The sequence below is a fragment of the Magnolia sinica genome, chromosome 4 (genome assembly GCF_029962835.1).
Source record: "Magnolia sinica isolate HGM2019 chromosome 4, MsV1, whole genome shotgun sequence".
Taxonomy (NCBI): Eukaryota; Viridiplantae; Streptophyta; class Magnoliopsida; order Magnoliales; family Magnoliaceae; genus Magnolia; species Magnolia sinica.
In genome coordinates this window covers 18,466,040-18,493,515 of record NC_080576.1, presented here as the reverse complement: position 1 = coordinate 18,493,515, position 27,476 = coordinate 18,466,040, and the positions used below count along the sequence as shown (strand labels likewise).

General features: G+C 38.1%; 1 protein-coding gene across 2 annotated transcripts in view; it reads left to right on the top strand.

The window, feature by feature from the left end:
• Positions 1-8,525: 8,525 nt before the first annotated feature.
• Positions 8,526-27,476, top strand: part of LOC131242652 (ran-binding protein M homolog) — a 41,257-nt gene continuing 22,306 nt past the window's right edge. Inside the window, exons 1-5 of one of the 2 annotated variants that reach the window (XM_058241428.1) lie at positions 8,526-9,109; positions 12,597-12,743; positions 12,999-13,088; positions 18,844-18,889; positions 24,348-24,424. In XM_058241428.1, the coding sequence (XP_058097411.1) occupies positions 8,763-9,109; positions 12,597-12,743; positions 12,999-13,088; positions 18,844-18,889; positions 24,348-24,424 (707 nt within the window). In that variant the 5' untranslated portion in view covers positions 8,526-8,762. The remainder of the gene's footprint in view (positions 9,110-12,596; positions 12,744-12,998; positions 13,089-18,843; positions 18,890-24,347; positions 24,425-27,476) is intronic. The other variant, XM_058241427.1, reaches the window with a different exon arrangement.

The following is a 27,476-nucleotide window of genomic DNA, read 5'->3' as shown; positions in this document are numbered from 1 at the left end:
TGTAGCCTATCGTAAACTAATTGAAACTGATCCACCGCCTCATGAGCCGGGCATGGTGGAATGGGATACTATGTCCGAGCTATCGGCCTACGCTTGGGTGACGCGCCTCCCCGTAGTGACCGCGAGCGATCCCTTTTTCTCGACACTCCTCATGCGCTTGAAGTTGGGGATGGGGAACTCGACGGGATCAAGGATCGCGGGGTCTCGGCCTCACACGTTGGGGGGCCTTGGCCTCGCAACTAGTTCAGGGCATTAATACGTGGGATGTATCAGATTTCCCAACCTGCTGGATGAATGGACTTAATTAAGAACTCAGCTAATACTATTACATTGCATCGCACTAGTTAGGGTGGCGACTCGGCAGTTGAGGTCGCTTTGAGGGAGTGTTGGTCATACGCGATCGTTAGATGAAGTCGCTTGAGGGAGTGTTGTGGCGAGGGCATGCATCATGTCATTTATCATGCATATGCATGAATAAGACTAATTAGGTATTTATGAATGATTGCTTTTCATTAAATTCATAATGTAATTGATGACTGTTGCAACTTAAGACTAATAGCACCCACTGAGTTGATCACTCACTCCCACTATGGGACGGTATTTTAAAACACCAACCAGACTCTTCAGTAGTTGCAGGTGCCGCCGAGTACGAGGAGCCTTGCGGCGTGAGCTTGGATAAGGAGGACGAGTTTCCTATTTTCAGTTGATGGGCTGTTTGCCGTGGAATTCATGAGTGGACTTGGATCGCTGAGTGTTGGATTCAGCTCATCATTCCTTTTGGACATATTTTTGTGATTTTGCTGGGCAACACCTTATGCGACCCATTTATATTAATTTGGACTTACATATATTTAGACTCATTTATCTTAGTAGACTAGTTGTGAATTGTGATTCATGTTTCCAGTAATTCTCAGTTGCGCATTTAAACCTAATTTATCATAAAACTATAAAAATTGGGTATAAGTTACACCCGGGAACTTGGGAGTCGAGCGTATGCACGACCCCCAATTTTTTAGGGTGTTACATATATAGTCCACCTCGTTATAAGCTTGCAATCTCTTAAGTAAGTTGACATGTGCATATCAAATATTTTTATGGGAATACATCTAGACAATTGTATTTCATATATTTATTGACTATGGTATACATTATAAATAAATTGTATATCTCATGTTTAATTGAATGGATAACGTAACTCATTGTTATAAATAATAGCATCGGCAATATTCAAACAACAATAAATTAAAGAAATATGAAATACTTCATATGTTCAGATGATTGTAAATACAATGCTACAACTAATAACAAATTTAGTTTCTTATTGGATGAAGCAAAAATTAGTCACTTCATTTGAGATAGTTTACACCCCTTAATTGAATTTACTAGTACAATAGGCTCCTGATGTGCTATTTTTAGGATAAATCACCCAACATACAATCTTGATAGCATGCACATGCTAGTTAAAACCCAACACCATAACCATCACTATAAACCTCCTCAGCATGTCGAGAAAGATAAAGATAAATTGAAATTTTAGAGAGAGGGATGTGAACAATTTTTTTCTATATATAAAATACTAAGAAGTCATGCTCTCATTTATATATAAAAATAGAGAGGGAGTTTTGATATCATTGTGACCACACGAAGTTAGGAAGTGCTCAAATTTGATTAGACATGTTTCACCCAAGAAAACAGTCTTAAATTGTGAGTCATATTATACGATTTTATAAAAACTCAATTAAAAGAAGGTGAATTAAAAACATTGTAATATTAGTAAAACTAAACTCATCAAGATTCAAAGTTTGATTTGCACTCCTTATGGACGAGTATCATGCACACACACCTGGTTAACTAGTTTTCTGGCCCTCCATTCCTAATCGCACATACGTGCAAAAACATAATGTAGCATTTTTTACAAAGGTTGAGAAGATGAATACTTTATAAGCACTTCACAATCTTTCTCTTTATTCGATGTTAGATCAACTCTTGCACTTGATAAATCGAAAAAACTACTTTTTCTAATTTTTATTTTCTTTTGTCATCTTTAAAATATATAAATAAAAATACTATAAGACTTATCGCTATACAACAAGGACGACGATTGGTGGTAGGGGTGGTTTGCGCCATTAGTGGTTCCAAGTAGCGCTGCTTCTGTTGGTGTCTAATGTTGTTGAGATAAATAAAAAACTAAAAAAGCTAAATTATTTATTGCTCTTGAAAGAGAATTAAATGTCAAACAAATGTGAATATTAAGGATTAATGTAAATGTCTAGCTAATTAAATGAAAATTTCTCCCTTAATAAAATAATAATTATATCAGTTTGTACTATTTCAATCTTCGTAGATATTTTAATTATAAAAACTAAATTTAATTGTAAATTTATAATGATTTTTTTTTATTTCTAAATAATTTTTTTTGTAATTAAATGTTATTTATACAGTATTTACAAATGATTCAAAATCACGGTATGTCTTAACATATATTTATTTACCATGCAAATTTTAAATATTTAAAACAACACATAATATTTTAAACTTGCTAAAATTTTAAAGATAGCATAATATTTTTAAATATTTAATTACAAATTCAATTCTTTAAGTAAAATGATAACTTTACTATTTTGTATTATTGAGATTTTAAATTACATATTTTAGTTGTAAAAAAATAAATAATTTTGATTGTGAAAATGTCAACAAAGATTTATTTATTTTTATAATTAAATTTATAAAGAATTATATTTCACGTGCATCTGTGTATTTTGGTTGAATAGTCTAAATTAATTATAAGATGCTTACTTTTTAATGGGATTTTTATATAAAAAAAATCTTTCGAATATACAATATTACCAGAAGATGTATTGACATTAGATATTTACGAAAGCGTTACCTAGACCATAGGGAGTGAAAATTTACTTTGCTCATGTCTCCTTGCACATAAAAAGCTTAGATCAATGTAAGCTAGACTATGATATGGTTTTTAATTTCACAATGACTATCATTTGTGTGACTTGATTCTAGGCATATGGTTCAACAACCATCCCCGTCCATGATTCAAGTGGGCCACACGATTGGAAAAGGTGTACGAGGCGATGTCCACCCTCCAAACTATTTCCCTCAAAGTGGCCCCCCCTAAATCATCAATTGTCCTCATTTTTGGGCTATAAGACTTTTTTTTTTTTTTTTTTTTTTGTGTTTTATCTAATAATCCTGGTGGATTTTATATAATCAACATGATGAGCCCTGTAAAAAAATCAACGGTGGATGTATTTTTTAGTTGTTTTCTTTTGTTTGACATATCTAAATCACAAGCCAACCTAAATTTTTTAGCTGTAAATGTGGGATTACACATAATGGTCAGAGTAGATTTCATATACATATCAATGTGGGCCCCACCAATATCTAGGGGGCATCGCTCTCGAACTCACAATGCTTAGCGTAGCACATGTCATCCATAATGTGTGGTGCTCAAAAGATTTGTGGGCCCCGTTATAATGTATATGTTTTATCTACATCATCCATCCATTTTTTCAGGTCATTATAGTTATGGTCCAAAAAATGAGGCAGATCCAAATCTCAAATAAACCACACCATAGGGAACAATACGCCCATCATTGAAAACTTCACAGGGCTCATTATAATATTTATTTGCCGTCCAACATGTTAATTAGGTCACATAAACCTAGGCGAAGGGAGAACACATAGATCAACTTTATCCAAAACTTTTATATTCTCCAGAGGATTTTTAATGTAAGGTGTTTAATCACTAGTGTTTCTTATGGATATCTAACAAATTGGATAAATTACGTGGATCAGAAATTCATCACGGTGGGGACCATATATAGATCTTTTCCAGCATCATGTGGTGTTGACGTAGGTGCCATATGATATGCTACAAAATCCAATCATGAGAGCAACACTCCTCCCATTTTTTTGGTAAGGCCCACCCTGATGTGTATGTGGAATCCTCTCTGATCATTAGATGTGGTCCCACGCTAGGCCTAAAAAAATAATGTTGACTTGTCATTTAGATGGTCCACACTAAAGAAAATATTTATGAGAGATGCGTCCACCATTAGTTTTTACAGGGCCCACCATGATGATTATGTGAAATCCACTATGACCATTAGATGCAATGTAAAAATTTGGACAGTTCATGATTCATTCAAATGGGCCACATTAAAGAAAATAGTTTGGACGGTGGGGTCACCTTACACACCTTTTCCAATCATGTGGTTCACTTGAATCACATATGGGGATGGTTTTTGAGCCCTGCACCTAAAATTAAATCATGCAACTGGTGACGGGAGTAAATTTTAGAAACACATATTATGGAGGGGTCCACATAGCTTCATATATTTTTTTCCGGATGAGATGAAGAGACGTTGTCCATAGGGCTGAGGGATTGTTTTGGTATCCAACATCAAAGCATCTTCCCATGTTATTATGCATTTGGATGAATTTTGGGTTATATATATATATATATATATATATATATATATATATATATATATATATATATATATATATATATATATATATATATATATATATATATATAAAACTTGCCATTATGAACCATCTGCATTTGTTACCGTGTAACTTCCATCGGGCCTGATTGATCAGTGAGGTAAGAAAAAAAGAAATGAAAAAAAAAAAAAAACACTATTAAAGGATAAGTTTCATAACACAGTTCAAATAGAGTCATATTTGAATAACGAAATAAAACCTCCCAGCATGAGAATTTGTTTACAGAACGGATGACAGGAAAGTGGAATACTTCATTTTCTTTAAAAATTAAATACAGTTAAATGTCACATCTCATTTTGATTTCCTTTCATTTCTTTTCTTTTTCTTTATAAAACAATCCTTTAATGTTATTTCCATGATGATACGATGATAATGATGATAATGACCCGGAGGACATACCAGTAGGGTGACATGGATGGCAACTGATTTGGCAGGATTTAATTAGGCCACATGTTGCTTTGTAAGAGAGGGGCCACCCAAAGCATACATAAAAGATATTCCAATTCTGCAGTGACACCTCTAATACAAGGTGAGTGCTGAAAACTCTCAGTGGGCCTACAAAGATGTATGTATTTTATCCATGTTATCCATTCATTTTCTCAACTCATTTTACGGCACACGCCAAAAATGAATTAGATCCAAATCTTAGGTGGACCACACCCCATAAAAATATTGGTGACTGAACGCCGACTATTAAAAACTTCTCAAGGCCCTTAAAAGTTTTGGATCAAACAAATTTGTGTTTTATCCTCATCCAGGTCTGTGTGACCTAATCAACAGGTTTGATGACAAGTAAGCATTATAGTGGGCCTACAAAGTTTTTAGTGACAAGTGTTCAATCACTATTGTTTCTTATTGTGTGGTCCACTCGAGATTTAGATCAGCCTCAGTCTTGCGCTTAAGCTCTAAATTGAGCTGGTAAAATGGATGGATGGAGTGGATAAAACACATATACCATGTTGGTGCCCACAATGCCTACCTTGATCTCGATATGGAAGGGCTCACTATTGTTTAAAAGTTTTTTGGTGGCACTAAACATTTCCAAATAATGAATAGGGGCAAATGTGTCAAATTAACATATTTCAGACATTTAAAATATTTGTTAACAAACATATTATTTTTAATTCAGTACTTAATTGTCAGACTTCAGTCATAATTATCGAACAAGTTTTTTGACTTCAGATTTCAGATTCAGTCTTTGGACTTCAGATTTAACAAACGAGGCCTCAAGCTAAAATCCCATCCAATCATCGTTCCAAACATCTAACGACTCATATTCAAACTTGTAGTGACCCCTTGAGTACTAGTCCAATTGACACATGAAAAGCTCCACAAGCCTCATTATATGATATACATGTTTTATCAATGTTGTTCATCCATTTTTTCAGCTCATTTTAGGCCATGAGCTAGAAAACGAGGAAGATCCAAATCTCAATTGAACAACATCACATGAAATAGTGGTGATTGAATGCCCAACATTAGAAATTTCAACCTGTTGATTAGGTCGCACACCTAAATGAAGAGAAAACACAATTATAAACTACAAAGAAAACACAAATATCAGCTTAATCTAAAACCATCATGCCCTTTAGAAATTTTTGGTGTGGGCACTCTATCACCATTATTTCTTATGAGATTTGGACCTGGCTCAATTTTTGAATAATGCTCTTAAATGAACCGGAAAGATGAATGGATAACATTGATTTAACAAGCGCATCATTGTGGGTGGGTGGCCACAGCACCAACCTCAGTGCTATAAGGGTCACTACCGAATTGTATCCGCAACTGAGCTTGTGAGCCCAGCGGCAGTAACACTAGCTCGATCGCGAGTAGTAGAAGTGGTAAGATTCTCTCTCCTGATAAAAAGAAGAGCTACTTGATACCTTGAAGCATGGACATGGAACTGTTGAATATATTTCATTTTTAACGGTTCAAAAAATGTCCAGATGGTCAGTTGGCCAAATAACCTTAATTTTAGTTACTGGTGCATCTCAACTGAGACCGTAATTTCGGCGGACTAAGTTAACTATCTACAAACGTGGATTTCCTGCGAAAGCCTTTTGCAGGGGGTTCCTGTGCTGGGAACGCCCGTGGGGCTCAATGGAATGTTTGCTAAAAATTCTCATCGTCTATCCATCTTGTGAGTTCATTTTAAGACATGAGGCTAAAGATGAATAGTATCCATTGCTCAAGTGCGTCAAAAAAGTAATAATTAAACATCCATAGTTGAAATATTCGTGGGGCCACGAAAGTTTTGAATAATGATAATATTTGTGTTTTCAGTTCATCCATGTAGGAATGACGTTATTAACGGTGTGGATGGCATGTAAACGTCACTGTCGAGCTCAAGGAGGTTTCAATGGTCAGAATTTCCCTAAATACTTTTTCTTTTAGTACGGCCCACTTGAGTCTTGGATCCTATTCAATTTTGGTATGATCTCCTAAAGTTAGCTCACAAAACGGATGGACGGAGTGGATTCCCGACAAACATTACGGTGGGCCCCACCTGCGTTCCCAGCGCTGTAACTTCCTGCTAAAGGCTTTCGCAGGAAATCCGCGTACACTGTCTACATGCCGCGACTGTACTTTTAAGTGCCAGCTCATCACCTATTGCTGTACTACCTCAGTATGCTTTTATGTACTGAGTAAACTCTGCTAGGCCCACCGTGTATGTATGTTGTTTATCCACACCGTCCATCCGTTTTTTCAGCTCATTTTCGGTGTTGCTTTCAAAATTGAAACATATTCAAAAATCAAGTGGAACACATTACATGAAAGAGTGGGAATATGATTTCTACTGTTGAAACCTTCCAAGAGCCTATAGCTATGTTTATTTGTCATCCAAACTGTTCATGAGACCAAAAAGACATGGACGCAGGAAAAAATATCATCTTATACAAAAATTCCGTAGCACACAGGAAATTTTCAGTGTTAGATATTCCAATCACACTGGTATGTATGGTGTGGTCCACTTGAGATTTTTATATCCTTGAAATAATTTGGTAAAACGGATGGACCGAGTTGGTAAAATTCATAAATTACCGTGGACCTGTAGAGTGCTTACACAATACGCTTGGCTAAATGAGTTACTAAATATCAAAATCAAATCGGATTGTGTAGCGAGTGTCGGCGCGCTCTTATCTCACTGAGAAAACCCTTTTTGGCCCACGAATGGTTCCTTGAAGGGGTTGAAATCAAAATCGAAGCATGATAAAAACTCAACTGGACCTTACCACGGAGAAGTGTGGGAATAATGATTTCCACCTTTGAAACCTTTTGAGGCCTTACATGATTAAAAAAAACATGTATGAAAGGAAAATGTAAATATAATCTTGATCTAAAACTTCAGAGGCCCTCCAGAAAACTTTCAATAGTATAATTTATACTGTTTCCTTGGTGTGGTCTATCCACGCTTCATGTATGCTCCATTTATGGATCAATCCCTAAAATTATCCGGTAAAATGTAAAGAAGGAGCGGATAAAATATATAAATCATGGTGGACCCCACAGAGCTTGCTCAGTACGCTCAATCGGCTTCCTAAGAAAATACAAAATACCAATCGTATCTTTGCTGAGCCCACGCGCGTGTACAAGTCAGATAATGCACACGCTAGCGTAGCAGACAGGTGCACCATCCAAGCCATCTATCACGTGGAACTCACCGTGTGGATGCTACTGCCCAATTATAACGATGGTCCACTTAGTGAATGTGCCATGATATCAGAAATAAATGGCCAGTCAGAGAACTTCTTGCGATTTTTCACATCCTTAGATTATTTAGTGAAGTGTGGCCCACCTGGCTACTGTACCAACTTGATTATTGAGTTGGGAAATGAACGTAAATCTTCAGATGGATGGCTTCGATACTGCACGTGGCTGCCACGTTCGCATATGAGGCGGCGTGTGCATTATCTGACTTGTACACGCGTGTAGGCTCAGAGCTTTCTCGAGTCCCGAACTTATTGTCTCCCATCTACGAGCCTTACGGGACTGTCGCTGCTTGAACGATAGAATCGCATATTTTTCCAAATTTTTTTTTTTTCAATCCTTTTCGTGCATTGGAAGGAAACTGGTGCCGAATCTAGGGTTTTCGCTCTTCTCGAATTTCCGGAAATTAGGGTTTTTAGATTGGCGGATATGAACCCTAGCTTTTCGAAAATTCCCGGCAAATTCCAGCAGCAAGAGAGGTAGGGTTTTGATCGATATTGGAGAGAGAATACTCAATCCTGGCACGAATGGTAAATGATCAAGAACCGATGGGCAATCTTCTCGATCTTTCTGAGCTTGGCGTTGGGCGGAGCACGGACGACGTTGATATGGACGACGAAGAAGAGGTACCGACGCACCTGAACACGATCAACAGCTCGGGCGGGTTCCACGTGGTGTCGCCGGATAAGCTATCTGTCCAATACACCAGCAGTAATTTGCACGGGCATGACGTTGGAGTCGTGCAGGCGAATTGCCCAGCTCCTTCGAAGAAGTTGATGTACTACTTCGAGATATTCGTGAAGAATGCAGGGCAAAAGGGTCAGATTGCGATCGGTTTCACCAATGAACATTTCAAGATGAGGAGACAGCCCGGGTGAGAATTCATTGTCTCTTTTTTCTCCATTTCGTCAATTTCATTTTCTGTCCTTTACCTTTTACTTGGCTTATTTATCTACCCTAAGTTTTTGATTGAAGAAAATGTGAATTATGTAATGGATGTGGTACAATTATCCAGTTATCTAGAACATTTATTGGGTGGGGCCAACAGTAGATGGGCTACATCCTGAGATTCTACTGGATCAGGTGTGAGCCATGTCAGGGATTGACATTTACCTGTCAAATGTTGATCACTGTCAGTAAACTTCTTTATCCGTCCATTTGCAGGACACTGATCGGACAGTGCAATTTGTGGGCAGAAGGCCCATCTATGCTGGGGTCGGCCAGGTCTATTGACTGGATTGCCGGACCATTTATGTTTTTTTTCCCCCCCGGTTGAAGGGGGTTCATTGTTGTTCTTCTTCTTTTTCTTTTTTCTCGTTTGCTGTTTTAGTTAGTAAATGGGATTTAGTTTAGTAAAGGGATAGCCACAGATGCTACATGTAACCATGAATCTAAATACCGGAGTAGTTGGGGCTGCGGATATTCCTTGAGACAGCAACTATTTAGCTGACACTGGGAAATCGTTGCAAAACCTTTCTGGAGCTGATGCAATCAGGCCACACCCTACAAAAAGGCCCAGTTTTCTTTTTTAGCTTGTTCTTAAATTCCTTTCTTTCATATTCTCATGTTAGGAAAATATCTGTATGCTAGGAAAAAAGTATTATTAGATTTTCATGTTTAAGGGTTTTCTTATTTTAGAGATCTTGGCTAGCAAGGAATTCTATTTTTTAGATTCCTTAAGAGTATGCTAGAGATTTTCTCAAGGAGGAAACCTTGTAAACACTCATTTTAAATAAGGCATGGGGCCTATGGGATACGATAGTTGATGATATTTTCTTTAAGCAAGTTCTCTTGTTTCTCTACGGTAGTGTGTTGTGGGGGGAGTGGTGATCTGTGGCATAAGACTAGAGGACTGCTAAGCTTGCTCAGTCATTGCATATATTCTCTCTCTCTCTCTCTCTCTCTCTCTCTGAAGACACAGGGTGTCCCCACTTCTTTTTGAAGTGAGACTAATCCCTGCGGATACACGAAATCACCCACAACCACGTGTATCGGGTAAAGCCAAGGAGGGGAATCGAACCCTCACTTGTAGGGAATTGCATATATTCTCTTGTGTGATTTGAACTTTTAATTTGGTAAGCCGAACTTCATTGCATTAGAAGCAGAGTAAAGAATGTGTGCGTGTGCTGAAAGCATTTGTTTTTCTTTCCATTTGGATTCTTTGGCCGTCTCTTAATTCATTTGTATATATTTCGGCTATTAATCAGTTGAGATGTTTACTTGCCTACGAGACTACTTTCATAATTGTAATTTGGAAAGGGCTGTTGGTTGGTCTGTTTCTCCTCTGACATCTTTTGCCGTCCCTAGAGTAAGGCTATCAATTAAGGAAATCAGCAGGCTTATTATCCCCTCATCATTCATCACCAACAAATTGTTTTCTGGCCCTAAAAAAAGTGAAAAAAGAAAAGAAAGAAGAGGTCTACCTGAATGGAGAAATTTATGTGGTTGTTTGGGATTTTGCTTCATCTTACTCTAGGATTGTCTCTATAAGATGTGCCTTCTCAAATGAGGAAGTGATGAGTGATGTGTTTAGCATGTTGATACTTGGCCAAAGTACCCGATGGCTTTCTATTAATTTTTATTATTATTACTATTATTATTTTCTTTTAGGAGGTTTGGTAGATGTTTGAAGGTGATGTTTTGTAGTTAGTGCATGATATTTTCTTTCGCAATAGATTGGTCATGCCTCACATCTAGTTTGGAAATGCCTTCAATCCTCAATAGTTACGTCCCACACCCACCAACCTCTCCCCTTTAAAAAAAGCAAAAAAAAAAAAAAAAAAAAAAACCTCACATCTATGCCATTGTTGTCACTATCTTCCCAATCCGATCTTTAATCCCTCCTGTTCCTGGGCTGTCAGCGAGAGTAGGGTTCGGTTAGGATATCATTGTTAATATACTCAAACTAGAATTGGATTTGGGCCCCATCAGTTTAAGATTTGGATTATGTGGTATTGGATATGAATTTGCATTTGATCAGATTTGGGTATTCCATTGTGTCCTATTGAATGAATTAAGATTCAGAGGATTTGCATTTAGTTGATGTGTTTTAGAAGCTGCTTATCTCCTGAATATACCCTTTTCTATAGGTATCCTTTTGAGAGTATGGATAATAATGCTTATGGGAGTTTTGCGCTCTGATTGCTAGTCCCAGACCTAGATAAAGGAGGATGGTTGTGTTAATTTGGCAGCCAGCTCCAAACTTTGGCTAAAACTTTTAAGTTGACCTTAATTAGGATATGGCTTAGACGATGATGGTGATGATTTGGACTCAAAACCAGTTTCCGCACCTAGGTTGGGGATGTAGATTGAAATCATATGAGAAATATGTGTAGATTGAAATCATATAAGAAATATGCTCTCCGAATCTTTCTCGATTAAATCGTTGGCTTCAATCATGCTCTTAGAGAATTCTAATGTGGCTCCAATGGCATGGTGTGGAAGACAAAAGCCCCCCCAAGAACAATCGTATTCATGTCTTGTTGGAAGGGACTGCATCCTCACTGTGGACTGGTTATGTCAATGAAACATGATTTTGGTTAATGGATGCTGGTTGTGTTTGAAAGATACTGAAAACGTCGATTATCTATTCATCCATTTTGGGTTATAATACTTGATTTGGGTTCTGGTCCAACGTTCAACTTATGCCATAACTTGAATGTTGGGTAGTTAGAGAATGACATGTTCATAGGATGAGTGTAGCTGAAATGAGGATTTGAGATGGATGAGTGGCAAGATGAGGAAGGACAAAATTAGAAATGAATGCTTGTGAGGGAACATAGGAGTAATACTAGTAGATAATAGGATGAGGGAAAGTAGACTTAGATGGTTTCTTAATGTGCAACAGAGACCAAGAACTGCGCTAGTTAGGAGTGAGTTGGTTCAAATTGAAGGCTCTAAAGGGCAGGAAGGTTTAGAAGGACGTGGATGGAGGTAGTATGAATTATGAAAAGACTTGATGACCTATTGTCTAATTGAAGGTCTGACCGTTGACATAGTGGAATGGTGTAATAGGATTCATGTAACTGACCTCAATTAACTGGGATAAGGCTTAGACAATGATGGCGATTACCTTTCAAAAAAATAATAATTGCTCTTTTGTTATTTCTCATATCCTTCTTGACATATATGAAACATTCCACATTCTGACTTGTTGGAAATAGGTGAACAAAAAGCACACTTACTAATATTTAATCTTTCTGCGTCTGAATTTGGTTACAGCTTGCAATTTTGAATGGTTTTGTGCGATGAAGTATGTGAGAATATGCTCGTTTGGTCAACTGGTGGATGATTTTTCATTCCTCTTCTCATCTAGGTTCTATATTATTTTAAATTCACAATAATGAATGCTCTTTTTGCAGTTGGGAAGCAAATAGCTGTGGATATCATGGGGATGATGGGCTGCTTTACCTCGGGCACGGAAAGGGAGAAACCTTTGGCCCGACATTTACATCTGGTGATACTATTGGTGGTGGCATTAACTATGCTTCACAAGAGTTCTTTTTCACGTACGGCAATTTCCCTTTTGTTCCAGTGCATTGGCTGCTAATATGATGTTTTCATAATCTATAGTCCATGCATCTTTTGCATGTGAACATTTTGTTGAATTTGCAAAACCTCAACTAAGCTGTTGTCTTTGTTTATGTGCTCTTCAAATTTGGTTCTTAGACTTGTATTAGTTTTCAGTTCCTTCTGTATTAGATGTAACCATTACTTGATAAATACTACTTACATGTCTATTTACCTTTCATATTAATGTGCAGTAAAAATGGAAAGCTTGTTGGAACAGTACCGCGCAAGGAGGTTAAGGGCTCCTTGTTTCCTACCATTGCCGTTCACAGCCAAAATGAGGAGTATGCCTTGCCTCCCCCTTTGCATATCATCTCTGTGTGTCAGTTAAACTTTCCATTCATCTGTACTTGGGAAGAATGCTATATCTATACTACAAAATATATGAAAGTTAAAAATGGTGCGAACATTTTTTCATATGCAATTCATGATGATTATATTCAATATTAAACTGTACCACTTTGAAGGACTTCAACATATTCTGTTTGCTTGTTTAAGCTCTTCTGACAGGGGATTTCGAGTTCTGATGTTTGTCCTATTTGTAGGCTAGTCTTGAAGCTTTTTGATCCCGAGTGTTGATGTTTGGGGCATTCTAGCACCATTTTTTATTTTTTATTTTTTTATTTTTTTGAATCAGTTTGTATTGATCTTGTTGCAGAACAGACCATCGACCACCTCTTCCTCCATTCTCATTGGTGAGTGATTGGAGCATCTTTGTTGATTCCTAATGGATTGTTGAGGCCACTGGTTGTTATTGATCCTTTTGTGGTTGATCTACCAGAACATTTCCTGAAAGGGTTAAGTGGAAGATATCTTTGACCACTCATCTATTGCTGTAGAGATGACCGTCCTCCACTTTGTTCAATAGAAGTTTTTCACAATGGTTGTCATTGGGTCACTTGAAGGGTACTGGATACTAGAATCTTTGGAGACAAATTCAAGGATATCTATATTCTATAGCTTGAGATGGCAGATCATCGGTGTTATGATCTTGTGGTCGTTGGTTTGCAGAGTTTTACTGTGCAGAAGATGATGATCTTCCATAGGAGATATTTGGGACGTGGTCCATCCGTGGTGCAACCAACAGTCCAGTGGTCTGAATTACTGAACATGTCCTCCCCTTCTCAAAATTAAAGAAACTGAGTATGAAGTGCAAAGCCTCAGGTCGAGGATCCTATAATTCCTCCAGATGAATTCGGGGTGAATGGGGACAAACTGATTGATACCTTTTCCATTCTTTATTCTAAACTCAGTAGCAACAAAGGTGGTCCAGTTTGGAACCTGTCTTTACTGCAACATGATTGATTGGTGTGTGACCCACATGTGCAGGCCCTTCTCCCCTCAATAGATTTAGATAGAAATTCTAAAGTATGAAGAGACACTAAGTGACTCTTCGGAGGCTGTAAACAGCCCAAACTGATATTGTGTGCAACAGTAAATAAAAGAATAAGGTGAAACAACCTGCTGATGAGTCTCAACAAAAACTTCCTCTAGGTGGAATCTCTCCACCGATTTGAAGAATATCTCTTCACGTCTAATCTCAGGACAAAATAACAGCAAAAAGAACTTTATTTCATCACGAACCTGCCCGATAGGCTTAGATTTCTGGTATATATGTTGAATGGTATCTGGTATATTATATTGTTATGGATTTGTACTAGCAAAATTCCATTTAAAAAGATAATCACTAAGTAACTATTTCCCACTGACAAAACAAACTTAAACACAACTTAAAAAAAAAAAAAAAAACAAAAAAAAACAAAAACTTAAACACCCAAATAATTGACTGCAGCTAAACTTGTAAGTTTCCTGGGCAAATGCTACCCAAAGGGCTACAGATAGCTAAAGGAGTAATGCTTGGCAAATTGCATGATGCCAAACAGGCAGTCCTTGTGGCAGCTAATTAGGGAGGGAGAAAGGATGCACTGGCACTAGAGATTGTCTCCAACATGAAGGATGAGAACATGTCACAATCCGGTAAGTTGAGGCTGATGAGGGGTAGAGATCATCCTGGTGCTCAGTTAGGAGAATCTGGAAAGCAGCGTGGCAGCACAGATGACATTTGGATGATAGCTCCATTTTGATAGCCATGGATGCATGATCCTGATTTGGCATCTCAAAACTCAGATGCTGAATTTTTCTGCAGAGTGCTTTTAGAAGTGCCTGCAGGGTAACGGCCATGATGATATCAGAATTGGTGCCTTGCTCAGCTTTATGGCTGGATCTCCAGCATAGATTACCATTGGGATTTCAACAAATACAGCTGCACTATTGGTGGTCATTGAGAGCTTAAATGATAGTTCAACCACTGTGGGCTCCAGCATAGCTGTTTGTGTTTAGAGGGTGGTGGGCACACTGTGAGGAGAGATTTGGAAGGTCCTGGATGGTTAAAAGTCCTGGTGGAGCAGAGTGCACATCACTATTATGCAGAACTAAAAGGCCCAACTATGGAAATCAGCTAGGACGTTTCGAAGAATGGCTTTTGATTTCAACTTAAATTGAAACATGTGGTGATTTCTTTTGTATATGCACCATGCAAAAGCCAGGAAGCAGAGTTTGGACATCAGATCAACTAATTCATGCCCAGCGGAATTGGCTATGAAGGCTGCAACCTCATGTGCCACACAATCAGTCTTATCAAGACATAGGGTTGTTAGTTTTTACATGATATGGTGTCATAATTTAAGAAAAAAGAGAGGTTTTGCACAATCCTTGCGAGCTTTATCTTCAAGTGGCAAAATATAATTTGCATTTGTTCGAGGAATTATTGTTCATGTTTTTTTTTTTTTTCCCAGTGTCTCATGAGACTCCATCAGCATTTCTTTTATGGTTATGATTTGGTGGGTGACATTGACTTCTATGGATAAACAGGATATTGTAATTTTATGAACAAGGACTTTATTTCGTGGTGCACCTGAGTGACTGTAGCTGCTTCATCTAGCAGTGAAGCTTAATATCGTGCTGCTACAAGTGCTGCTTCTACAATAAGTTTACATCTTTACAATGGGTCTCTGTTTTTCTACCACTCATCACCGAGTACTTCCATTCAAAGCCTTTGTTACTCCCATGGAGTCTTTGTTCTACCACTAATTTTGAAAGGCAGTCTAGAGGAGAATAGATTTTGTCCCTCATTATATACTTAGGGTAAATGTTTTCTCATTTGTGCTGTTCTTCTATATATGGGATGCCCATTTTTTTTGAGAAGTTAATAATGCAACTTCATTGGATAAGGGATGGGAGAAATTACAAAGCTGGTAGAAAATATCCTAGAAAAACCTTTGATCTATCCATGCTACTTAGGGCCTGTTTGGCGCAAGGGATTAAAAAGTATTAGGGTGGATTGTATTGCTTATTTGCATTTATTGCACATGTCAGAGGATTGTCTGCTGATTCCAAGGGATAGACTGGATACATCACCGTGTGATCCCATCCTGTGTTTGGGACCGAAAGTGAACACGCTGACTCCTGCACATGCCAGGTTTGGTGATAAATCACCTCCAGATGGATCACAACGGTCAGGCTTGCTGGGACACGGATTTCCTGTGACTCAAGGTTTCGCAGGAAGTACATGCGCTGGGATGCTAGGTGGGGCCCACCATGATCTCTGTGAAAAATCCCCGCCGTCTGTCTATTTTTCTAAATCAAGCTCTCTCTCTCTCTCTCTCTGTGGAAATCAACAGAAATCAAACAATCGGGCAACAGAAATTAACGTAAAGGGGCTATCAAGCAAAGGAGATCAACGAAAATCAGACATCCCGTCAATGGAAGTCCTTAGAAAACAGTTTTTCCTGCAACGAAAATCATCGGAAATCGTACAATCCGGCAATGAAAATCAACCGAAAACAGGCAATCCGGCAAACGGAAGTCAACGGGCATGAGACAATGTCAAGGCAATGGAAATCAGACACTACGACATCATAAATCAACGGTTAGGGGCAATGCGGCAGCGTAAATCTACAGAAATATGGCTCTCTGTTAGGCTGTAGCTGATCAGAAAATTGCCTCTTGGGAGGTTGGAATGTTCTACCCCCAAGAACATCCACTCTCTAGCCGAAAAACCCCTTTGAAGATGAGCATCGGTGTCCGTTGCTTACCATTCTCAGGCCGACAATGATCTACCATTCCCGGTAGCAAATCTCCCTCATTTATATAGACACCAACCTTTCTTCCGATCATGGCGTACAGAAATGGAGAAGACGGGTGAATGTCTCACTCCTGTTCCATTGTCCTACACGCAATTGGATTTGGGAATGACATTGGATTGAGTTCGCAGCTAGAGAAGGTGGTAGGCTGTTGGATTGGAAAGGATATGGTTTCTTGACCGAAGCTTCTAGCTTATCCTGAGCTGGATTTTTCCGAATCCAGGTGAGATTGGAAGATATCCATTGTTCTACTCAACTGTCCATTCACATGACAGTCGAGGCATTAACCCAACTGGCGGTTGTCGTAAACATACGCAGAGCTGTACACGATTCAATGCAAATACATCCTAACTTGGTTGAATCCGTTGCGCCGAACAGGCCCTTATTGCTGATTGGTCCATCTACGTAGTTATTTTCTGTATGTGCAATGTCTATGAAGATCTGCTCTGGTTAGGAGTGAGTGGGTACAAGTTGATGGCTCTAAAAGGGTGATGGGAAGGTCCAAAAGGACATAGGTGGAGGAGGTAGTAAGAAAAGACTTGATGATTATGGCTCCTGATAGAGTGGAATGGTAGAAAAGAATTCATGTAGCTGCTGACCCCAAGTAGTTGGGATAAGGCTTAGATGACGACGACGACAACACTGTTAGGACCTGTTTGAGAGCGTGGATTTGGAATCCACCCGTTGTGTTTGGCACCCTGGATTCAAAATCCCCTGTAATCCAAAAGTAGCTATTCATAGTATATTCACAGGGGTTTGAATTTATTTACCAAATCAACTTTAATACCTCTAATTAGTGTAGGTATGTAATGTTTGACACAATGATTGTGATAGGCCTGTTGAAATATATACTTTGCCTGAAAATGATGAAATTTCAAGTCTTGGATGGGCCACAAGCACAAGATCACATCCGAGTGGCTAACCAACGATTTTTAACCGTTGATTTACATGGACAATGTTTGGATGGTGCAGATTATCCTATTGAAGTAATTATAGTGATGTAGTTGATAATTTGATTGTTTTGGGATATCATCAGTGGGCCATGTGCCCAATAGATTAGTAGCCTAGTGACACACATGTTACACATGCAACTCTTGGAAGGATTTTAGATGTAATCCAACCTTCCACCTTGGATTTCAACTCCCCTCTTTGAGGGGATTTGAAACCCCCAGTTACCTTATGGTGCCAAACATATCAGGGGATTTGAAATCTCCCCAAATCCATGGTGCCAGTTGGCCCCTTTTTTTCTGCAGCATAATTATAACGTTAAGTAAATACCCAACTGTGTAGTTCATCATAAAGACTGGAAAATTAAAGTGGAACTATCAAATGAATCCACAATGGAGCATGTTGCTGCATGACGTTTACTCTCGCAGCAGCCTTGCTCAAATATGAATTTCCCTCGTTGCTTTCAAAAAAAAAAAGAAAAAAGAAATTTACTTTCATTTTTTCTTTATCACCATATTGCTAGCAGTTAACTTTGTATTAATTTTTGAAACTACATAATGTTGATACTGGACATAGTATTTGTTTGCTATGGCTGCCAATGGGTAATAACAAGTGCAGACAATGTAGAAAAGCCAGCTGTGTGCCACTTAAAAGATATGCTACGTTAAAAAATGGTTTGAAGAAAGCAATTTGAACTGCCAATGTAAAGCATGTAAAGGCAGCTAAATTACATGAGGGGTTATTGGACTGCTTGGTTACAGGATTTATGAGTGCATCAATTTGGAAACAGTATCGGTTCTTCTCTTAATATGTGCCTGGCACTTGTTAAACTTGCAAATGCTTACTGCTTAGTCTCTGTTTTCTAGTATGTAAGAGCCAAAATCTTGGTATTATCAAAGTGTTAGAGAATCTGATATTTGCAGATGGATGGTTGATGTCAATTCTTCAGGGTGAATGTTAACTTCGGGCAGCAACCATTTGCTTTCGACATTGAGGTATGCCGCATTTCTCCTTTTGGTGCTTATATTCAAATTAAGGCTTCTTTATGGATTGATTACTTAAGGTGTTGGCTACTGTCTATTCTCTGAATTCACCACACGAATCTATTAGGGCCTGTTTAGTTTTCCATAATCCAGGTAAATCGCTGTAAAGAAGTAATTATTACATTTTTTCACTTGTTTGGAAATGAGTGAGTAAGTTCACCTAGAAAACCGGTCCAAAAATGTTGACTTAAATCCGTGGGCCCCACCATAATGTATATAATATATCTGTGTCGTCCATTTGTTTTATTAGAATATTTTGAGGCTTGATCCGAAAAAATTAGGAAGATCTAATGTTCAATTGGCCCACATGAAAGGAAACAATGGACTTAATTTGTCCACCGTTGAAAGTTGATTCTTTTACTGGGCCCACATTGAGGTTTATTCACCATCTAACCTGTTCATATGTTCACATGGACATGGATAAGTGAAAAATATAAATATAAGCCTTATCTAAAATTTCTAAGGGCCTCAACAAGTTTTTAATGGTAGGCATTCAATTCTCATAATTTCGTGTGGTGTGGTCCACTCAACCTTTGGATTTGCCTAATTTTTGGGCTCATACCTTAAATTCATTTGTCATAATGAATGGGCGGTGTGGATAAGCCACACACATTATGGTGGGCCCCATATTTATTTTACAAATTTCTCGATTTAAGTGCTTAAAAAGTAACTGGTCAAGTCAGCATTGGGAAAGATGCAGGTAATTACCTTGGTAAATAATGATTACTCATTTACAAGGTAATTACACTTGAGCCAGAAAACCAAACAGGCCCTTAAGACTTGAAGGTTTAAAATGCATTCTTAATATTAATATATATTTTTTAAATGCATTCTCTAGTGAAATTTGGCATACATGGCTTTCTTCTTGTCGGCGGTTGTTACTTTGTTAGTCTGGACTAACTTTTCAAAAATAAAAAAAATAAAAAAATTGCTAGTCTGGACTGATTTCGGAGGTGTTTCTCTAACTTCTATTAACAAGTACAATTTTATTTTTGTGCAAATTCACATGGTCCGATAACTGGTCACCTCTGATCCTTGACGCGATTTCAATTGACTGGGAATAAATGTATCCTAGTGTTTTGTACAATGGTCTCTCTCTCACCATGTCTGATTATTGCCCAGTCATTTAGGAATCAATATGGGTTCTTAGTGTTCAATTCCATCAAATTCGAGTTGATGTGGCTTGAAGAACAGGACCTGCTGTTGAATTGCAAGAACGGTGGTGTTCGTTCCAACTAGATGGTTGGGCTGGTTATTGCCTAATGACTAAATTAAGATTGCCAAAAAGGAAGATAAAAGAATGGAAAAATGAACCAATTCGAAGACCTGTCAGAGGCCAAGTCCTGAATTTCTGAATTCTTCACGAGATCCAATCTCTCGATAGGAAAGAGGAGGAGGGGCTTCTAGAAGAGGAAGAAAGAAACCAGTGGGCGTTATTAGAAATATAGTTCTAGAAGAAAGCGAGGGAAGAGGAATCAAGTGGAGACAAAGGTCTAGGGCGATATGGCTAAAAGAGGGAGATAAACATGAAGTAGTTCCAAAAACATATCTAATGCAAGAAGGAGAAGCAACAAAATCAACAGTTTAGTGGTGGATTGGGTGAGTGTCTCGGAATGTCAATAAATTTGTGACGGCATTGTTGCTTTCTAACAGAATTTGCTGTCTGCTGAAGAGCATACTGTGCCAAAGCTGGATAACTTCTATTTCAATCAAATAAATGATGAGGAAGCAGATTGGCTAGAATGCCCCATAGAGGAGGAGAAAATAAAAGAGGTGATGTTGGACCTGGGTAGACAAAAAGCTCTTGGGCTGGATGGATATCTGCTAGCATTTCTTTATTTTTTTATTTTTTATTTTTTATTATGAGAGAGGGCATTATGTTAATCACTTCAGCACTGGCTACCATGCCCATCTACTTCATGTCCTTATTTAAATGCTCCGGCTTTTGCAATCCATAAATTGGAGAGGATTCAAAGAGAATTCCTTGGGCAAGGAGTTGTGGAAAAACAAGTTTTTCTTGGAATGGGGGGATGTGTGCAACCTAAAGATCAAGAAAGGGCATGAATCAGATCACTCAGAAAGATGAAAGTTGCTTTTATTGGCAAATGGCTTCAGAGGTTTGGCATGCAAGAGGAGAGCTCATGGAGACAAATCATTTGTTGTAATACAGGGTTTATCTAGGGGGTTGTTACCCCAAATAATCATCAAACTACAAGGTTTCAGGTCTATCGAAAGCAATCTCGAAGTTTGTCATGGGGAAAGCTGTTATCGGAGATCATATGGGAGAACTTGTTGTGTGATAATATTGCCTTGGGTGAATTATACCCAAGCTTGTACCAGATAGCTAGTCACAGAGAGGAAGTGATCTCCCAATCTTACAATATATTGGGCGACCAAGTTGTTTGGGCCTCAGGGCTTAGAAGGGCTTTCAACAATGCAGAACTTATGATTTTCTTAGTCTCATGGAGGAGTGAAAAAATAGGATCCTAATCCAATGAAAAGGACAAATGGTGGTGAAGACACAAAAGGAGTAATTTTATGGTCAGTCCTTTTACAACTTTTTGGACTGTACCTCGAATTGCCATGTTTTTGCTCCAACTACTGTTTGTCAGTTCTCCGACCCTCTGAGAGTAATTGCTTTTTATTGGTTGGTGGGGCTGGACAATGCTTACCATTGACAACTTGAGGCACAAGGGGTTGATCATTATTAACAGTTGCTACCTCTACATCAACAATAAGGAGACAGTTGATCAATTGTTCTTATATTGTGAATTTTCAAGAGCTATCTGGCAGAAGCTATTTTCTCCTTTTGGTGTGGCCTGGGTGGTGCCGTGATGAATTAAAGAATTGCTGTTTGTCTGGCGTGCTATTTGGATGGGAAAAAAGTAGGAATACCCTCTGGCAGCTTTCATGGTAGCCATTTTTTGGTCAATCCGGAAGGAGTGCAACTCTAGAGCTCTTTGTAATGTGTCAGGCTCAAGTGATGTTGTTTTTCAGATGGCTAGGGGAAGGATCCTATGTTGGCCATTGCGTTGGGAATTGGGTCAGCTCTCTGTCTTTTGTTTAGTAGGCCTGGGGCCTTTGTAGCTTAAATGTTTCCTCATCATCATTGCTTTGTTCCCATAAAATTTTTTTTTTTTTCTCTTCTCAATAAAATCATCATTACCATTCCAAAGGAAAATAAAAGCTGGATCTGAACCTCAGAGCTTTAAGAAGAGCAAAAAGGAGAATCCTGGAACTTACATGTGATTTATGCTTTTAGTTTACGAGGATTTCTTCATCCCTGGCCTGAAAATGTGTTCAACATCCTTGGGTCTTGAGTTTGTGCAATTGGGGTCCATTCCTCGGCGATCTGCTGTATACCTGATGGACCATGCGCCAACATTCTCCCCAATTGGACAATTGTGGCACTTGAACATTTGCAACAATCTTCCCAGTGGGACAACCAAAAACTTCTTTGATGACCCTCATATTGGCAATTAAGAATAATTGCAACAATTGTCCATATTCAACAGAAAGAAGGCCAAAGAGTGGAAGTCATGGATCTTACAATCTTGGATATTTTAAGCCATCTTCCATCTATGGTGGGCCCATTTAGATAATTGGTCTGGATAACCAAACTTAGCCTCACTTAGACAAACTCTACTCCTTAGGACATTATGCATCATATCCTTTGGTCAAGGATCATATAGATTCTCTTAGGGCTTCTTTTGATGCTTGGAGTTGTAAGTCCTGGGGGTGTTGTGAATCCTAGGAGTTGTAAATCCTGGTTTTCTAAGTCTTGGAATGGATAAATATGTTATTTAGTTGATGTCCAAGATCAGGAGTCATAAATCTTGGAAATTGTAAATTTGTTGTTTGAGAAGTGGAAATAATAAAATTACGAAGAATATAAAATATATAAGTTGTGCTGCCCTGCTATCAATCCTTAAGGGCCAACATGGATATATAAAGGTCTATGACATCCAAGTCGTGCATGTGGGCCCCACCATGGATATATAAAGGTGACCCAACCATGAAAGTTTCACGTGTGTAATACATAGAAGCCCTGCAAACAGTGGGCCCCACCATCAAGAGTTCCTGGTGCATAACAATTGCTAGTTTTGACCATTTATCATTCATTATTGCTAGATCCAGCCATTAATCACTTATTATTGCTAAATCTAGCTGTTGGTTGCTAGATCTCACTGTCGATTGTCCTTTGTCATGAGATCTGAACGTTGGTCATCCAATACCCCTACATCTGACCACTGATTATCAATTATCATTAGATCTGACACTTGATATGCAATTATCCTTAGATCTTCCATCATTTCTAGATGTCACTATTGAAACATCCCTGGATCTCACCATTTTCTTCCATCACTGCAAGATCTGGTATTAGATTGTTGTTCATTATCAGTTGATCTGACCATTAAACTTCCACCCTTTCCCGACCTGACTGTTTGTCTTCATTCATTGCTGGACCAACAGTTAACTGTCCACTGCTGCTAGATGCAACTGCTGATCATACATTATCACTGGATCTGACCACTGGTTGTCCACTCTTTTTGTCAATCATCCTTTTCTCTCCATCGATATTAATCTGTGCCTCTTGCTGAACTATTGATCGCAGATTCCTGCAGTCCAATCTTCATCTTGGCCCCCTTGATCACCTTTGCACCATTAGATGTCATCTTGAGGAAGTTGGGCGATTCGATCTTACTTTGGTAGGTTGGGTGTTGGTTTGGGCAATGTGGACTGTTGGATTATCATCAACATGAACTCATCAGTGGGGCTGCCTTTCTTGTGTAACCATATTTGTCAATATACTAAAGTCTTGGTCAATGGTAAAAATCAAGAAGGGAGTCACAATTTCAAGAAAGTGGAAAACCTTCTTTTTTTTGGAAGTTGCAGTTCCAAACTTTTGGGGTTTTGAGGTCCCTTGGGAAAATTCGGAATTCAGTGAGTTGTCAATCCTGAAACCAGACATGGGAAAGGCAGGGATTCGGGCTATTATGGTTTCCTGGACAAACAATTCTATGGATCCAAATGGCTGTTAGTGTACGTGGCTTTTGCCTTCTATATGACTCGCAAGGACTAATCATCAAGCAGGGGCAAATTTCAAGATCTCAATTGGTTTTGAGGCTTGTTAACTTTCATCTAGCTAATTACTCTAGGCTGTCAGTAGGAGCAGAAACCAATTATTTAGAGCAATCAAGACAAATGTGAGCATGCCGTCATTAATGTTTGCACTTCTCTTGATAGAAGATTTTGTTCTTATTTTGTTGTCTTAGTCCCCATCCAGGATATTTACATCCATGTTTTGCTTATCATCTCCTTGTTTCGAAGCATTGACATACATTTCAATTGATAAATGCGTAATCTCTCCAATGCTCATTTGTATTATAATTGTTAATCTTTTGATTAGGCTTTTGCATTGGAGGAAAGACTAAAACAACAAATGCTGATTGAAAAGATATCTTTGCCACTTAGCGTTAGTCATGGGTAAGCATAAACAAGCTCGGAACTACTTTCTAACATGTCTTCCTAACGTGGTAGTTGGTTTTGTAAATGCTGATGAAATAACCTGTCATTTTATTTCTTTTTTTATGAATATTTTCCCATTTTGTTTCTTACCTCCTTCAAATGTACAAGACCTTTTACATTTAGTTGAAATCCTGCAATATGATTTTTCATATAAATATTTTATTTTATGTACATAATACTGATTCTTGAATCTTGATAAATGTACAACTCTATTTATTCTCGTGACCGTGACTTTATGAAGAATTGGATTTTTTGTTTGTTCTCAACTAACTATGAACATATGTTGTTAGAATTTTGGAAATGGAGCGGAAAATAAAAAATTTCAAAGGCACAAGTTATAGATTATGCCCTAACAATCACCATTTAGATATTATATAATTTCTTAAATTAGCCAAAATCAGAGATTTTTAGATCTGGCCATACCTTTTGATCGCCGTTGTCAAATATTTGTTTGATTGCTGATGTTGTACCTTCAAAATAAAAAGTTCTCTCCCAGATCTATTCCATATCAAGGTATTCAAAATCGGTTACATATCGGCTGTAACGGCCGATACGTAACGGTAACGAGTGATACTTTTACGCGATACGACTCCGAAAGGGGGCACCTCTTTTTGTGGCTGTAACGGCTGTTACAGTACCGTAACAACTGTTACGAGACATAACCCTAAAGAAAATAGGAAAAAGAAAAAAAAAGAAAAAAAAAACATTACTTTTTTTTTCCTTGTTGTTGTTGTTGTTGGGTTGCTTGCCCTTCTTCTTTGTTCCTCTCTCTCTCTCTCCCCCTCTTTTCAGTTCCCTCTCTCTTCTTTCCCTCTTTTCTTTTCGGTTTCCCTCTCTTCTTTTCATTTTCAGTTTTTGAAATAGCCACGCATTTCAATATATATATATTTTTTATAAATGCTTTGCAGTGCACGCAGCACAATGCATGTGCACTGTTTTGTTACGTGGGGCCCACCTTGATTTATGTGTAGTATATCCATGCCGTCCAATCAATATTTCAGGTTCATTTTAGGGCACAATCCTTGAAATGAAGGGATCCAAATCTCAATTGGACCACACAGTTGGGATTGAATGCCCACTGTTAAAATCTTCCCAGGGCCCACTATAATGTTTATTTTCCATTGAACCTATTGATAAGGTCACATAGACTTTGACCTTGATGAAGGGAGAACACAAATAACACCTTGATCCAAAAAAAAGTTGTCTTAAGAAAATTTGTAATGGTGGGAATTAAGTCCTTATTTTGTGGTCCACATAAGATTTGGATCAACCTCATTTTTTGGACCATGCCCTAAAATAAGTTGGCAAAAAGGATGGACCACATGGATATATAACAAATGCATTGAGGTGGGCCCCACTTTTAAAGGGATACTCACTGGTGGTCCACCGAAGATTTAGATCTACCTGAATTTTTGGACCATGCCTTAAAATGAGTTGGCAAAACAGATTGATGGCATGGATATACAAATACATCGAGGTGGCCCTCTTGGCCCACTAGTGGTCCACTTGATATCTAGATTTACCTTATTTTTTTCAATGCCCTTAAATGAGTTGCCAAAACGGATGGATGACATGGAGATATAATACATAATCGAGGGGACCCCAATACATGGCTCGAAATATTTATACATGAGGTATATATCAACTCAAAATTAACCAATTAAATTTTGGGACCATTGTTGCTAAGTCACTATCCCAAAATTAAATAACTCCTACAATTTTCACCATTAGTTTGCAGACACTTGTTTTTTGAAATAGGACCATTTGATATTTTTCATTTTTTCATTGTCCAATAAATGTCCAATCCATTAGTGGGATAAGTGCCAATAGATTGCATTAATTTGAGGCTAGTTTGGGGCATCAAATGGTCCCCAAAGCAGCCCTAAATTGATAACACTATTTACCTCAATTTAATTTTAATTTTTTTAAAGATCTATAGGGGAAAATGATATCAAAATTGTTAGGTATATGAATTACGTAATAGGATACAAAAGTCCCTAAACTCTCTATATTGAAATGAAATGTATGTGAGTTACGAAGTATGCAATGCACTAGCACTATAAATAAAAGGAAAACTTGAAAATGTAAGATGTTTTGGTATTACATTCATTATAGTAAATTTATATAGATATTGTATAGTTAGAAAACTAAATATAAAAGGTTTGTAGTTAATTCCAGGTTGTCAGGTTCATAAATCCATCAGACAACCCGATATAGCATTCTCGCCAAAGATTGGACCGTTACACCACCATAAATATGTTCAAAATTATAAATGAATCCATATATGGAATATTTAGAATATTCCGGATTTAATGAATATTTTTTCAGATTTTTCTGACAAAAAAGATTTTCAACTGTTACACACCCCGTATTCGCCGTTACGGCCTCGTATTGACTGATATGGGACGTATCCGTATTGGTAACGGTGGGGACCATTATGCCCACCGTTACTGCAACGGAACGCCTTGTTCCATATGAGGTGAGGATGAAAGCCTACACACAAAAGCCCTAAAGCGGGGCTAAGGCTCTACACATAAAAGCAGAGCTAAGGCCCTACACACAAAGCCCTAAAGAGGGGCTAAGGCTCTACACAGAGATTCATGCACAGTGGGCCTCACATGTGGGGATGGAGGGAAGGGAAAGAGAGATGACTCTCTCTCTCTCTCTCTAAGTGATGACACCCTAGGTGGCCTGGGCGTCCAAGGCTCTATTTTGTGTGTCCTCTCCCTTTAGGATGAGATCTTATTTATAAGTAATAAATACGATATTAATAATATCGGCCAATATTTTCGGTATCTCACCTCGGCGATATGAAACCCTTGGACGTATTTAGATTTCTTGGTGTTGATATATCGTCAATATGTTGGGATGTATCAACGATATCATCAATATGTGAGAGGGTTTCATTTTTCTCACCCAAAAAAAAAAAAAAAAAAAAAAGAAGAGGAGAATGAAGAAAATCCTCAATCACCTCTTTGCTATGTCTCCTGCTCCATCCTCTACTGCTTCT